Source organism: Gordionus sp. m RMFG-2023, chromosome 2 (genome assembly GCF_954871325.1).
Source record: "Gordionus sp. m RMFG-2023 chromosome 2, tfGorSpeb1-WG-v2, whole genome shotgun sequence".
Lineage (NCBI taxonomy): Eukaryota > Metazoa > Nematomorpha > Gordioida > Chordodea > Parachordodidae > Gordionus > Gordionus sp. m RMFG-2023.
Genome location: NC_088776.1, coordinates 2,931,592 through 2,947,414, shown reverse-complemented (window position 1 = coordinate 2,947,414; position 15,823 = coordinate 2,931,592). Strand labels below are relative to the sequence as shown.

Genomic DNA, 15,823 nt, shown 5'->3' with positions numbered 1-15,823 from the left:
GATACCATTTATAATTTTACCAGATATCCCATTTTCAAGCGATTGGTACCTGGTTATGAAGATAGTTTTAACCTGATAGAATCTTTGAATATTTGTCAAGAAATAGATATACATGAAGATGCTTATGATTTGAAAGATCGTGTTAACAGATCGTCTTCTCCGATGCGGCCTCCACCGTCATTCAAAATTGGGGCCCATTTTGCAGACCACCTCATTTTCGAGTCAGCCAACCTGACCTACTCTATGGAATCCGTCCACACCATACCAGCTAAGAAAATGGGCAAAATAAATGCCTTCACACAGGACACCGAAATAAGGCTTGGTAAAACGAACTCGTTTGCCAAGGGTTTAATCATCGATCGTAACCTCGGTTTGGTCTATTTCGATCCTTCTCTTGTGAGTGAATGAATGGGGAAAAGGCAACGATTACAGGCTCGATCGCGAGCGCGTAGGAACGTATATAATAAACATGTCAGTAACTTATTTCGGTGGCGATTTCGAAAATGGAGACGAAATTTTGAAATAAATCATTAAATAAAAAAAAATACGATGTTAAAATTTTTTGTAGTATCTTTAACTGATAATATTCGTATCATTTTAGCCAGATAATCCAATATCTTAAATTAACGTTTGAAAGCTATTTGGAATTTGGATAATAATTCAGATATTGCAAAAAAAAATCCTACATTTTATTTTATCATATAATCCCATTATGTCGTGCGCATTCAAATTCACAAAGTTACAATCTTAATTAGATTTTTTTTACTGGTAATAAATACATTTATATAGATTGGTCACCTTGGGTCGTATCTTAGCTGGTAACTGGTCGAACCCTACCAAACCCGTGTCACCCACGTGTCTCTTTATACCGGATCGGTTTCGAATAACGGATCTTCGGTCGATTTCGGATACCGCTCTCTCTATAGTTGTCTTCTGGGCGAAGCAGCAAGCTAACTCGAAATTGTCCGAGGCTAAGCAACTGGCGGCGTGTTCGAGCAATTCGGAAGAAAGGAGAAGGGAATTGGGAGGAGATCGCTCTCCGGTGAGGTTGAGATTGGAAATATCGGACGAATGAGCCGGGGGAGATATGGTCGTAAGATCTGATTAATTGGATTGTGTTTTGGCATTCACAAAAAAAATATTGATTTATGATCGATAATTTAAGAAGAAGCACTTTTAATGCCTAGGATAATAAATCTATATAAAAAAGACAAGAAATAAAGTTTTTACATAGTGATAAAAAAATGAAGATGGACCCAGACCCACCACTCATACAAATCATATTGATTCCTTATCGATATAATCATAATCGATTATCATATTTTTGGGATAAAAAGGGAGGGGGTGGGGAGGAGGGGGGTTCATAAAATTTCTAGTCATGATTGAAAATTTTAAATCGATTATTTTTATGAGTGGTGGCATGTAGGCTCAAAGGTCATTGGTAAAAATAGTAACTTTGACCCTCTTATACAGATGTGATTCAGGTGACGTTTTGCCAATTCCCCTAAGAGGTGTTAAGGCGACCAAATCATAAAGGATTCAGTAATAATTTGAAATCAAACCTTCCAGATTTTCCTCGTTTTTGGTGAGGGTGCTTAGATCGAAGGCGTTAGAAAGCGGGTTCAATAGTTGATTCTGCGCGGAGCTGGGCGTAGTGGAAGGAGCCATCGAGAGGCTAGAAGACGTCATGCCCTTTAAGGAGTGCGATAGTGATATATAAAAATTAATAGGTCGGTAGTTATATAATTTTGCAGGGGGTCAAAATTTAATTTTTCCTAAATATATATATATAGATAAGCGATGATAAATAAGGAAACAATTTAACGTTCAAATTTTAACTCAATATTTCATCTAGAATAGTATTACGCTAGCCTGAAGATTTTGTTTGTAGAAGGAACAAAGTTTTGTTTGAACATCTTATTAGCAAAAATATTGAGTTAGCCATTTTTTAAAAATCGGCTCAAAACGAGCCGTTTAACAACACTAATTTTTGCTGTTAGTTTTTTTTTCATCTTTTGTTGAATATTAAAATTGGGCAAATTATTTTGATAATAAAGCAATTAAATTTAAAACCCACAAGTACCTTAATAAATACAATTACATATAACTCAATGGTTTCCTCTTTTTTGGGGGGAAACGCAATTATGAAATTGCGTATTTTTACATTTCATAGTGTTTTGAATATTATGATAAAATCGATTGTATAAGCAGGGTTTGGAAACACTAAAACATATTAAAAACAAAATTAAATTTTTTATTTGAATATTCAAAAAATGTATTTTTTGAAACCCAGTTATAACTTGTATCACCAAACCAAATATTCACTTTTATATTTTTAAAAATCAAAAATTAAATCGATGCCTTTTTTTACATTTGATATTCCTTGGGCATGTTAATGTCCAATTTATTTTATTTTTTTTTAAAAAGTGGCCATAATTTACCCCGGATGTCCCTCTGATAGCTAGAGCGAGCGCACTCTTGAAATTGGTGAGCAAGCTAGCGTAAAGCGGTTCTCGAACAGTGTAAAGCGAGATGCCGCCAGCCAAAAACCGGATGAGGTGGTGAGACGCGGTTCTCACGCGGGCTTCGTCCGGATCCAAGGCGAAATCCTTGTTAAGATTTTTAATAAAAAAAATAAAAAATTGTTTTAAAAACAAAAGTTTTGATTTTAAACTCGATTTTCCAATTTTTGATTAAAGAAATGTAAGAATAAATAGAAAACCGAACCTGAAAGGGACAACATAATGTCGGAATTTTTCGTAGTCCCATAAAGGTGGTTATTAATTTATTTTCTTATTATTTCAATGAAAAATGGAATGAAACGATTGTCGTAAACAAGAAAAATTTAATAACAAATTATAAGTAATATCTTAAGGTATCTTTCCTTCTCTCCAATATTTTTTAAAAAAAATTTAAAATTTACATATTCTTTGGTAAAAATTTATAATATTTACTCACCGAGCTAGTGATGCTAAACGGATTGAAGAACACAAGATTTTAACCAGAAAAATATTGCTTAGGCCCTCGAGATTTCACTAATAGAATGTCCAAAACTCTGTGCCCTCTCTATAAAGCGAAACCTTAAGATTTGCTTAAAAATTTTTTTTCTGGATAAAATATTGAGTTAGAATTTTTTTAAAAATCGGCTCACATCGAGCCGTTTAACAAAACTAGAGAACTCGATAAATATAAGCAGTATATTTTTCTGTACTAAATTTGAATCAGAGCGTTAAACGCATTTAAAAAAACTAAATCGCGAACCTTTTTGATTAGGCTTTCAGCGGTGGCAAGCGTTATCTTGAGGACCCTTTCTGTTAAAGGCGGCAAAATCTCTTGGACCGAACGCTCGAGCGCCACCCTTACAACCTGCCTGAGTTGGGGCATCAGCTGGAACAAGGGGATTTGGGAATTAATCTGGACGCGCGAAAGGAGCCCACTGGCGATGCTACTAACATCGATGTCGCCGTACTTGAATTGAAAGTGGGGGATAGGGAGGACGGGCCCGCTACTAGAAGCTGAGGAGGAAGAGTTCGCGATTTGGTGGGCGTTAGAGGAGCCGAATCCCGCACTGGAAGAAGGAAGGGAAAGCAACGGGGCTAAAGTGGTGATAGGAAGTGAGGATAATAGAGACGAGGCTAGGGAGGGGGTCGAGGTTGCTGAGGGAGGAGAAAAAAAAACGAAAAAAAATGTACATATTTAGTGTACTCAAAACAAGTTTAGAGCCCAAATTATATATTGATTTCATACATTCCAAAAAAATAATAAGGAACCATATCCATAAAAGGCTCAAATCGATAAATACCTAGTGTGAATCCCTGTGGATATTTCTTGGTTTGTTGGTTGCTACTGAAGGCATTGTTGGAGAGCGGCAAATTGTTCGAATTCTGGCCTTGACCAGGGTGGTTAAAACTGTTACTACCCTGGCTTTGAGGACCATGTTGCTGTTGTTGCGCGTAAGCAGCTATCATTTGCTGGAGTTGGTGCTGAAAGTGGGGACCGGGTGGTTGCATTGGGGGTGGTGGCATAGGGTGCCCACTTTTAACGCCTGTTCAAAATAGGTATATTATAATAACATCATATTGGTGAAAAAAATATAAAAAGATGGCACGATAAGCAGATGCATTGAAATTAAAAGAAGTTAGATCATCGAGTCACGTTATTTATTAAGTTTGAGAGAATGTAGGTTTCCAAGAATAGCTTAAGACAAGTGGCAAATTCAATTGTGGGAAAAAAAATGAGAATAGTAAGTATATTAAGTATCTTATTTTCTTCTTCCCCTATTCACGTCTCTTACCGTAAAAAAAATATCAAGGAATTACCCAAAAGTGCCGCCAAGAACTGTTGCTGCTGTTGATTGCTAACACTTTGTTGCGATAGTATTTTGCCGGCGGTGGACGGTCTGGAGAGCGCTAATGAGGTGAGGGTGGAAGAGGAGAGGCTAGGAGCGAGGGAGTCCAACGTGGAGCCTAAAATGAAAATTGGGTTACGAAATTTAAAAAAATCCAATTGTTCTAACAAATCATTATACCTTGAGACTGATTTTGTTGTTGCTGCATGAGCATCATACTGAAAAAATTTGCTGGGGTCATTAGGTGGGGAGGCATGGAGGACATTGGGATATTATTGCCAGAGCTGCTGATACTCATCACGGAGGAAGATGTGCCGGAGGCAGTTGATAGGCTCAGAGTTGCCGTACAGGTTATAGAGATGGTGCAGGTTGAGACCAAAGAAGAGGAAAGGGTAGAAAAGGTGGAAGAGAAAGAGGAGATATTTTTGAGGCCGATAATTTTATTGGGCTGTTGTTGAAATAGGTTGCCCTGTTGTTGCTGGAACTGTAGCTGTTGGAGCTGCTGGTAGAGTTGATTCTGAAGCTGGGTTTGGGAGGATTGCTGGGAGGAAGCTTGGGAAGTAATCGTTTGGAGTTGAGTGGATTCGTTGGCCAGCTTGTCGCGGTATTTGGCAAGCTCGTTGCGGCAATGTCGGGCCAGCGCCTAAAATTTTAGGAATAAAATTGAGTAGGTATGGCATTAATAATAATAATAAAATACGTTGATATCCAAGCTGAAGGCCTTGCAAAGCATCTCTATTTCGAATTTTAGGTTGAGTTTCATGTCAGGTTCTTTGTGAATTTCCGCGAGCAAATGCATTATGGCCATGGTCCAAGGATTGGGAGGCTTAAAAACCTAAAGAATAGATTAAATAGATAAGGCATTAACCGATTAATAAAGATGATTTTAGGAAAGATGAGTATTACTCTTAGTACAATCTAATTTAAAGTTCTTTGTAATTAAGTAATATTTTTTTATTAAAAAAACTCATTTATTCCTTTGATTATGACCATTGCACCTATAATTAATGTTGATTTAATGAAGTGTTTCAAACAAGTTAAAGTATAACTTAGGTATCATTTTAAAAATGTATTATCATTTCTATTATAATGAGAAAAAAAAATGAAATGAGGGTACTTTAGATTTGGCGCACGATTCCAGTATCTTGGCGGCAAAGGGAATAACGAATAGCAAGTCTTGTATACCCTTTACACCAGCGTCCAAAATTAATTGCTTCAGGTCTATCTCCTAAAAAAAATCAAAATATTAACCGTTTTTTACAAAATTATGAGGAAAAAGAATTGTCTTAATATCCGTGTAATGTTTGGATCTTATCGTTAGCAAAAGCCTAGTTTCCTGCCCCCGATTTCGCCCAGACAGGAAGAGGCGACTTGATTTTAAATACCGCACCGGAAGATAAAATATACAACATAATTAATGTATAGTGGGGCGGGCCATATTCAAGCGGATACTGAGCTGGTTTAGCCTGCTCAGGGCTTTAAACAAATATCTAACCGTCTACTACATAAGAATATATGTACATATATAAAAAAAGTCATCATTTTTATAAAGGAAGTTTAATTTTTAATTTTAGTAAGAAAAAGAGGAATTATAAAAAAAAAAAAAATTTCGCTAAATTTAGATAAAGATTGGGTGGAAAAGGGGGTAAAAAGGTAGTTGGGGTGGGGGGGGGGTGATTATCTTCTTGAAGGATTAAGGAGATATAACGATCAATCATATTAGACCGTTTACGTTAAAACGAAGCTATAACTATAACAAAAAACTACTAATTAGTAGGTTATGGGTGGTGTCCACCTCGAACTAAGCCGGAGTTATCTTTTAGGGGATTCACGATAATGGTGGCCTTGATAAATAATATATTTTATTCTTTCTTTCGGTGAATATCAAAAAAAACAGCATACCGATTGCAGGAGGGGTTTATTCTTGGCGATAGTTAGAAGCCCGAGCCAATGACCCAAATTCTTGAGAAGGGAGCGGTCCGAGAAATTTCCGGCTGATTTATCGCTCCTCAGCAAAATCTGTAATATTTTTATTTTTCGCGGGGAAATAAAAAGGAAAAAAAGGAATTAAATTTAAATAACGCGATAAATTATGTGGCATAAAATGAATGATTATAACAAGTTTGAAATTTTGATAAAGCGATATCGCTCAACGAGTATTTCATGTTTTGATCAACTACAAAACGCGCATTTAATTAATATCAAAATTAATCGCGTTTAGAGTCATCGTAGATATAGATAGAACTATTAAATCCCAATATTTCGTATGATCCTGTTTAAATTATCTTTATTTTTCTTTATATACCCCATATCACACGTTTTAAATGTTAAAACAAGGAAAAATTAAAAGTTCTTTTTTTCCTTATAAAAAAAGTATATTTGAAAAACGTCGATAAATGTCGATTACAAATTGACAGATAACAACGAGAACAATTTATCGCTCGATTAATTTAGTGGACATAGAACAATATAGATCTCAGCTGAGGATATATCTATCTATAATATAATATCTCCAAAGAAATGTTTATCCGATTCGTCCTACGAATTAACCTTCATTTTCGAAAAAATATTTTGTTCAGAGCGTTTTTTTTCTGGATTGTGGGGCGATCTGAACTAGGGTAAGTTAGACCTTTTACAATTGAGGCGTAAATTTATATTTTTTCATAGAAAAAAACCTTGATATTCTTAAAGGTCTCCTGAATGACTAACGAACTGAGCCTGACAATTTTGATGCAATCTAAAAAGTTGCTGTACAGGGTATGGAAATTGTTCTCTATGCTGGCTCGCTTGTTGACCACGTACTTCGCTATCCACGCCAAATTCTCGTCCGTGAGTAGTTCCGATATCTCTTCCGTCTTTATTAAAATGTAACAAGTAATCGTAATTTTTAATAAATTTAAAAAAAAAATTAATTTCTTATTTTCCTTTAACTTGCCCATAATTCGGCCCGTTAAACTTGATTTGTTTTGTTGAATCGATTTTAAAAGGAAACGTATGCCATAATTATGTTTGGGGAATTACCCACCCTTCGGAGTTTGAACTTCTCCAAACACTTTTTTTTCCGCGAACTTTTAAAAACTTGATTATAATTTATATCAAATTTTTCCGTATATTTTTTTCCTATATAAATTATATATGACTCAAAAGGTTAACAGTCTATAAAGAAAGAAAGAAAGAAAGAAAGAAAGAAAGAAAGAAAGAAAGAAAGAAAGAAAGAAAGAAAGAAAGAAAGAAAGAAAGAAAGAAAGAAAGAAAGAATAGGTAATTTCCAAACATGATATAATATAATATTTCTGGTAAGTAGTGGTATTAAGAACACCTGGAAGATTTACATGAAAGGACTTTTGAATGAAGAAAATGAATGGAATAATAATATTAGTTGTGCAAAGGTAGAAGGTCCAGGGTGTAAATTTGGCAAGGACGAGATAAGGAGAGCAGTGAAAAAGATGAAGAAAGGGAAGGCATCGGGTTTAACGATGGTGGTATCAGAGATGTTTAAAGGTTCTGATGATTTAGGGATTGAATGGTTAATGAATTTAGCAAATCAGATTGTCACAGAAGGTACTATTCCTGAGGACTGGCGAAGAAGTATAATTATCCCAGTATACAAGGGGAAAGGTGATCCTTTAGATTGTGGGTCTTACAGAGCTATTAAACTCTTGGAACATGCAATGAAAGTATTTGAGAGAGTGTTAGAAAAGCGGATAAGGGAACAAATCAAAATTGATGAAATGCAGTTTGGTTTTACATCGGGAAAAGGCACGACAGATGCAATTTTTGTGGTGAGACAAATTCAGGAGAAGTATCTTGCGAAGGAAAAGAAACTCTATTATGCGTTTGTTGATTTGGAGAAAGCATTTGATAGGGTGCCGCGTGAGATTACAAGATGGGCCTTGAGAAAATCCGGTGTGGAGGAATGGTTAGTTACCGCAGTGATGGCAATGTATGTTGGAGCACAAACAGCAGTACGGACGGATCATGGTGATAGTGACAGCTTTGAGGTGAAGGTAGGACTTCATCAAGGATCCGTGCTGAGTCCATTATTATTTATCTTAGTAATGGATGTGGTGGCTAGAGAAATGCGTGAAGGACTTCCCTGGGAGATATTATATGCAGATGACCTTGTATTAATGGCAAACAGTGAGGGAGAATTGAGGGATAAAGTTAGTAAATGGAAGATGACTATGGAAGCAAAGGGCCTGAAAATGAATGCATCAAAAACAAAGGTGATGATTGGTGGGGAAAATCTAAAGATAGAAGAATCAGGTAAGTGGCCTTGTGGTGTATGTGGGAAAGGAGTTGCTAGAAATTCTATCCAATGCACCAGATGCCAGAAATGGGTACATAAAAGATGTAGTGGGAAAAAAGGCAGTTTGATGTTAGAAAGAATGACCTTTATTTGTAAAACATGCATGAAAGGGATACATAATAATGATAACCTAAAAAATGGTGGTCTGGATATTGGCAATGGGTTAACCCTAGAAAAAGTGGATAAGTTTTGTTATTTAGGTGATATGCTAAACGCAGATGGTGGTGTAGATTCTGCTGTTGTTGCAAGGATCAGACAAGCTTGGAAGAAGTTCAGAGAGATGTCATCTATTCTTACAAATAAAAAAGTTTCTCTGAAGTTAAAGGGGAAAGTTTACGTAAGCTGCGTGAGGAGTTGTTTAGTTTATGGCGGTGAAACATGGGCAATGAAAGCAATTCGCGAAGCCAAATTAGAAAGAACAGAGATGAGGATGGTTAGATGGATGTGTGGGGTATCTCTGAGAGAGAGAAAAACTAGCAAGGAATTGCGAGCAAGATTAGGTATAGAAATGATTGGTATGGTAATGCGACGAAATAGACTAAGATGGTTTGGGCATGTGGAACGTATGACAAGAGATGACTGGGTAAAGAGATGCACAATGATGGAAGTAGGAGGATCAAGACCTAGAGGAAGACCCAAGATGACGTGGACAAATGTGATAGCGGCGGATATGAGAAGCTTGAATCTTACAAGTATTGATGCTCAGGACCGTCAAAAATGGAAAAGAAAAATCAGAGGGAAAACTGGCCTACCCGGGTAAACCTGGAAATCGCCATAAAACGGAGAAGAAGAAGAAGAAGAAGAGCTCAAAAAAATGATTTTAAAAGTTGTATTAAAAACACATTGCCGGGAAAAACGTAACGCGTATCATGTATCAATTTTTTTTTGATAATGCCAAGTGCATCGCGATTTTACAAATTTTCACGAATCTGATTATTTTTAAAAAAGCGAAACTTTTTAAAACTATCTCATTATTATTTATTGTGGGAGAAGATATTAGACGAAACTTCTTCCACGATATGACCTTATAGCATTCGTTAAAAGTGTAGATAGATGAAAAACAGCTGGGGACGTTATTTTGATTACCCGTATCGTTATTTAAAAATTTTAAAACGAGAGTCTCGATTTATTTCCTATGTCTGACGCGAAACTTTGTTAAAGGAATTGCCCGATCATCGAGATAACAAAGGAAACAAGTTATCAATTTAATACAGTAGTTTTTAACACGAGAATAATTACTATACCTGTTACCAAAAAAGCGGGTCCAGCTGATTTGCAATCAACGACGCTTTCGTGAATGCATCGTCAGTCTAGGTATTATTTTATGTCATTTGATTTGTCCAGAATACAAAAATAGCTAGAAAGGGCGGGGTAATTTAAACCAATACTTTCTTTTCTTTTTCCTTATTGGTTAAAACCAAAATATCTTTTGGCTAAGAAAAATATCAATTTAATTGGATATAAAAAAATACCTTTTGGTTGATATTGGCCTGAGAAAGGTTGTTAAAAATGAAGGCCAGTTTATCCTGCACGTTTTCGCTCGGAACGTGAACTTCTTCTTTCACCTCAGATGGAGCGTTGTCTTGATCCGCCTGGATGTCCGAATTTTTTTTTTACGAAAATGGGAAATAACATGTGTTATAAACAAAACAAAAAAAATAGGCTTTCAAAAATAAGATATCAATTTTTGTTTTTAAATGAAATGATGAAATTACGTTAAACAACGCGTTGGAGTTGGTGGCCATGAGCGTATTGCTAGATTTGGAGGATCTGGCTGCAGAAAAGAGTGAAATCGGTGTCAGGGTATTACTAACGGCAGATCTGTTCCTTATTATATATATATATAAGCAATTGAATAAAAATATGATTTTAAAATCGAAATACACAAGGAACGAAAGATTAATTAGGAATTTTGAAAAAATAATATAAACAACAGTTCTGGTCAAAAATCATCGAGATTTTGAACTGAATATAATTATATTTATTATTTACGCGGTGTTCGAACTGTTAAAGGCGGTAATGGTGTTGAGCGTGTTGACGGAGGTAAAATTCGAATTCCCAGCTGTTATGGTGGTCTGGACGTTTTGAAGGGGAGGGGTAAAGCTCTTGGATGGGTTGGGGGCCGATATTCTCCCACTTTGAGGCATTTCCTGGCCCTTGATCCCGTACTCTATATACTAAACGTGAGAGATAAAAAAATGGTTGGGCGTTCATTATTACATATTATATGCGAGGCCGAATATTCGCGGTTATCGGCCGATTACTCGTTTTTTCAAAAATATCGGTTATAGGCCAGTTATTTTCAATATCGGTTATCGGCAGATTATTCGTCTTTTCAAAAATATCGGTTTAGAGGTCGGTTTTTCGTCTATTTAAAGATATCGGTTACCCCGCCGATATTATTTATAATTTTCGCATCCCATCCGTAAAAAACGCGTAGGCACCTTTTAATTTTAAAATAAATTTTTTTGAAGAATAAATGTATCACTTCTTTAAGGTAAGACGGGAACTCCGTCGCAAAATGGGGTAAAGCGGCTACGTGGGCGCAGTATTGTGGGTATTGCCAGAGTCGATCCTTGAAACTATCCAGAGCGGTTAAACCAAAGTACCTCATCTTGTCGCCTCTGCCCGGCCTTTTAAGGGCTTCCAGCACGAATCTCAAAGCTATCCCCAGACCCAGGTTATTGCAAACTACTCCTAGGTTTTTAAAATATAAATGCGATCATTAAATATCGTTACTTTAAAAGTCGATACATATGTCATATTTGGATATGGAAATTCATCCATGGTGATTCGGAATTTGACAAATTTTATATCATTCACTTTGAAGAGAAGATTTTTTTTTTAAATTTGGGGAAGATTTGGTCCCGAAATTTAAAAATGGATAGAAGTATAAGCGCGGTTCAAATGTTTGCGACAAAATTGTGCGAAATTCTAAGTGCGGGCATAAGGTAGTAGATTACATTTCAGGTCAAATTAAATTTAAAAAATTGCCTTGAGTAAATGATTTAAAATTGAGGGATTCCCAATACGTCAATATATATATATATATACACACACGCAACAATTTTTTAAACCTAATAAAACACATAATTTAAGTCAATCCACTTGGGTTAAATACTGAAGCGCTATCTTAAATCGTTCTCCGAGCTCAGAAGCGTCAAACCGACGGATAACGTTTAGTCGCATTCCGTAATGGTTAACGAATCAATATCATCGGTTCATAAATTCATAAGGTTCAATCAACCCAAAATATAAATTACTCTAAAAAACGGAAGAAATAAAAAAAACAAAACAAGAACATTTTCTCAAAAAAATAAAAAACAAACCAAAGTAAAGTAAAGAGAAAATGAGTTGAAATCTCATTATTCATAAAAAAACGAAAATTTGAGGGCCAATTTTTTTTTTGATATTTAAAAAATTTATGGCAATCATTTAAAAATTTTAAAAATAAATATATTATAATTTCAAAAAACCATCGTTTTTCCGAGTCGGTTTCCCTCTTTACAAAAAATATTCTTGTAACGGTTTGAGAAATTTATAACGGTTTTCCGCCGATCTCATGGTTCGGTTTGACACTCCATAAAATTTATAAAAGCCCGGTCAAAAACGGGGTTTTATGGATCGATTTTTCCTTTAACTCCATGACCATTAGGAGAAGTAGGAAATTGTCAAGTGGATATATATGTATATGTATATATATATATAAGAAAACACAAGGGAGGGGGGGTTAATATATCTGGAATAAACTAACCTCGGACCCTTATCTTTATCATGTCTAGTGATCTTTTATTGGAGGACGTAAACTTAAGAATCCCGAAATAAAATTAAACTATGCTAAATACCTTTTTCGACTAATCCACCGAAAAGACAGCTCGTGACGTGCAGTTCCTTGTCGGGGTAAGTCGAGAAAAATCGGTACTCTTCGAATAGGTTACGTATCATGCAGGCAAAGACTTCCTGTAATGGAGGATATAAAAAACAAAATAAAAGGTATTTTAAGCATGTTTAAAAAGTATCGGGATCGTTTTGTTATATTATAAAATAGGAGATACACCCGACCAGAGTTCCAGTAATGGATCTTATAAAAAATATACGTACATATATATATTTATTAACTCTCTCATTGTGCTGGTAGTTAACATAAATTTAATTCAATAATTTTTTAAAAAAGTAAGAAGATAATATATGTCCTGAGTAATGACTAGAGGTCCGGTCTCGGTCTAAGACCGATAGGACCGGACCGATCTTTTTTTTGAGGACCGGGGTCCGGTCCGGTCCGAGGGTATTGGCCCAGTCCGGACCGTGACCTTCAATATTAATGAGAAACTGTTCCATTTATCATCCGTGAATGAACATTATGCGATTATGTTATTAATTTTTAGCTGTATCGTGTTAAATGGAATCGATAAGAACACTCCGGTCGGATGTCAGACTCCAGGGGGGTGTCAGAAATATACGTATTTTTAAGAGGCAGAAAATAAATTTTGTTGTACCCGCTCTCTCTTCTCCGTGCTATCCCTGAATCTCTTGAGCATGTCGAGAAAATCCTCCAAGCACATGATAGGGTGGGGCGGTCGGTTATAAATCCGCTGGAAATAGGCGTTCGCCTCGTCCTCTATGTCCTTCCCGAACGAGGCCATGTTAAGGTCGGGGAACATCGCAGATAGATCCACCGTGAATAAGTCTATTTGTAAAGTGAGTGTTTTTTTTTACAAAAAATAACAATAATATATATTATCAATTTGGTACCGAAGAGGGTGGGAGTAGGGGGGTGGTGTTTTCTATTGCATCTATGAATGATTTTTTTAGAGATCATATCTCAAAAGCTCTTAGACTAATTATCCAATTAGAAAATGACCCATTTCATCATTATTCGCGAGTTCTTCCAGATCCGTTTAAATCGGGTCTCGTATCTGCACTGCCAGGCCCGGTCCGGATTTATTATAAAAAAATATTTAGACCCGGCCCGGATTTTTATCGATCCAAATCGGGGTTTTTTTTAGCAAACACTACTTTTTTTTCTACATCAATTCTCTTTAAATTCATTTTTTTTGACTTGGTTGGTTAGAAGTTGTGTTAGCATTATCGACACCCGGATTATCGTTAGAAACCATCTGATGCTGTAATCGCTTCGCGTACGCGTCCACTTCCGACATGTCGTTGTCTAATTACGAGATATATAAATGACGTAAATAGTTTATAAGATAATTGGACGTTTTTCATTAAATTAATTAATCAGAGTTATTAAAATTTTTCTTTTTTAAGAATATCAGAACGAGGTGGGGGGGGTTGGAAGGGATTTCAAAAAGAAAATCGTTTTTATAATATTTTTTCTTACCAGCTGGAGCACTCATGGCCCTAGCCAGAATAGCGTCGAAAGGGGAGGTGGTCATAGCGTTGCTATTTCTACCGCCCTGATCCAAGTCCATCTGATTGTTACGAGATTGCATGACGCTCGAATCATTAGCGTTCTCTTCGGTCTGGAAGGAGGCCGTTATATTGGAGAGGAGCTGATCCATGATTAAATTAGCGGCGTTATTAATGCCGCCTGGGTTATTGCTGTTAGCATTGTTAGAGGAGGAAGTGTTAGCAGGGTTATTGATAGTGTTGGCGTTCGAGTTAGGATTATTCTGGAGTTGAGGAAGCGTGGGCATGGAGAGTATGTTGTTCATCATAACGTTCAAGGCCTTTTGCTGTTGGGGCGACTGATCGAAGGGAGCACCTTGTCAAATTTAGATCAAGATTTTTTAAGTTAATTATCATATGCGCCAGTGAAAAGATTTAAAAAACTAAAGGTTTAGACAATTTATAATATATATATATATAATAAATCATGTGATACTATAAGTGGTTCGATGATTATAAGGGTACTAACACTTCTATTAGACAATCTGCTTTATTTAAGATATCGTTTCAAATCAAGGTCGCGGGAGCAAGGGTTCAGCATAGATAAAAAAAATGCCCTGACGGCAAAACTAGTCATATTTGTATCAGGCAAACCCTTAGTCTGAGATTTTACTTGCATAGAACATCTTGCCCCCTCTATTAATATACGTGACCCTAGGGCTGAGTCATTAAAATGTCAAAAATATTCTTACCAGATGGTATTTAAAATTGTTTGGTTGGCCATTTTGAGACCATAAACCAAGCAGAAAACGATCCACTGGGAAACCAATCGAAGGGAAATGTGGACGCGGGTTGGGACCTTTTTAGAAAAATCGGTTTTCGCTTAGGTTCTTTGCTATCGAAACCTCCGCTAAATGAGTTTAGTCGGGTTGATCCATACAGTAAAAATATATAACAACCCCTTTTGCAAAAAAAAAGAAAAACGTCTTAAACCCTATGATGGTGCATCAAATTATTTTATTTCGAGAGGGATTGGGGGGTGAGGTTATTTATAAAATAAGTAAGATGCCCCTCTACAAAAAATATTAGATTTAACAAAATATGCAGTTGGAACATTTAAATAATCTAGGCGAATATAAATACGATAAAAAATAATATAAAAATAATGGCTTATATTAAAAAAAATTAAAATTAATCGGCAATTAATAACAAGAGCTTACGTTTATATCGAAATCCAACTTAAAAAATATATTTTTTTAAAAAAAATAATTATAATTTAAAGTTTGTGTCCTAAATATTAAAAAAAAATATATATAAAATAAATAAATTTATTAATTTTGAAGAAAAAAGAATAGGCATTTTTGTATTTAAAAAAAAAAATATTTAAAAATTATTTTACGCAATATTTTATTGGGAGAAAAAAAATATATTAAAATTAAAATAAAATTTTTAAATATTTTTTTTATAACAATGAATAAATCGATTTGGCTATTTAAAAAATATAAAATATTCACGCATTAGAACAAAAGAAATATAATAATACTTAGACGGACGATGCAATCATAGAAGAATACATCAATGAAAAACAGCTGGGGACGCCATTTTGATTACCCATATCATTATTATAAAATTTTAAACGAGAGGCCAATTTATTCCAATGATGTCTGACGCAAACTTTATTAAAGAATTGTCTGATCATCGAGATAATAAGGAAGCAAGTTATCAATTTAATAGTAATATTTTAACATGATAATAATTACTATATGGGTTACCAAAATGGCGGGTACAGACGATTTGCTTTTAACGACGCTTTAAAA

General features: G+C 35.4%; 1 protein-coding gene and 1 long non-coding RNA gene across 6 annotated transcripts in view; one reads left to right on the top strand and one right to left on the bottom strand.

Moving 5' to 3' along the window:
• LOC135925196 (CCR4-NOT transcription complex subunit 1-like) overlaps positions 1 to 15,823 on the bottom strand; it is a 55,765-nt gene that overhangs the window by 21,801 nt on the left and 18,141 nt on the right. For 2 of the 3 annotated variants that reach the window (XM_065460410.1, XM_065460411.1), the window contains exons 19-37: positions 13,999 to 14,382; positions 13,717 to 13,824; positions 13,154 to 13,344; positions 12,503 to 12,617; positions 11,146 to 11,354; positions 10,650 to 10,834; positions 10,373 to 10,484; positions 10,130 to 10,249; positions 7,024 to 7,203; positions 6,251 to 6,367; positions 5,466 to 5,576; positions 5,049 to 5,183; positions 4,529 to 4,991; positions 4,320 to 4,466; positions 3,803 to 4,045; positions 3,262 to 3,656; positions 2,442 to 2,609; positions 1,563 to 1,692; positions 799 to 1,100 (exon numbers count right to left, since the gene is read on the bottom strand). In XM_065460410.1, coding sequence (XP_065316482.1) covers positions 799 to 1,100; positions 1,563 to 1,692; positions 2,442 to 2,609; positions 3,262 to 3,656; positions 3,803 to 4,045; positions 4,320 to 4,466; positions 4,529 to 4,991; positions 5,049 to 5,183; positions 5,466 to 5,576; positions 6,251 to 6,367; positions 7,024 to 7,203; positions 10,130 to 10,249; positions 10,373 to 10,484; positions 10,650 to 10,834; positions 11,146 to 11,354; positions 12,503 to 12,617; positions 13,154 to 13,344; positions 13,717 to 13,824; positions 13,999 to 14,382 — 3,815 coding nt within the window. The remainder of the gene's footprint in view (positions 1 to 798; positions 1,101 to 1,562; positions 1,693 to 2,441; positions 2,610 to 3,261; positions 3,657 to 3,802; positions 4,046 to 4,319; positions 4,467 to 4,528; positions 4,992 to 5,048; positions 5,184 to 5,465; positions 5,577 to 6,250; positions 6,368 to 7,023; positions 7,204 to 10,129; positions 10,250 to 10,372; positions 10,485 to 10,649; positions 10,835 to 11,145; positions 11,355 to 12,502; positions 12,618 to 13,153; positions 13,345 to 13,716; positions 13,825 to 13,998; positions 14,383 to 15,823) is intronic. The other variant, XM_065460412.1, reaches the window with a different exon arrangement.
• Positions 6,917 to 11,969, top strand: LOC135925197 (uncharacterized). 3 transcript variants are annotated; one of them, XR_010571574.1, is made up of 4 exons: positions 6,917 to 6,966; positions 7,040 to 7,215; positions 11,155 to 11,337; positions 11,757 to 11,969. It is a non-coding gene; the product is annotated as an uncharacterized LOC135925197 (long non-coding RNA). The 3 variants fall into 3 exon arrangements; XR_010571573.1 differs by lacking the exon at positions 6,917 to 6,966 and having other exon boundaries at positions 7,023 to 7,215; XR_010571575.1 differs by lacking the exon at positions 6,917 to 6,966 and having other exon boundaries at positions 7,023 to 7,222.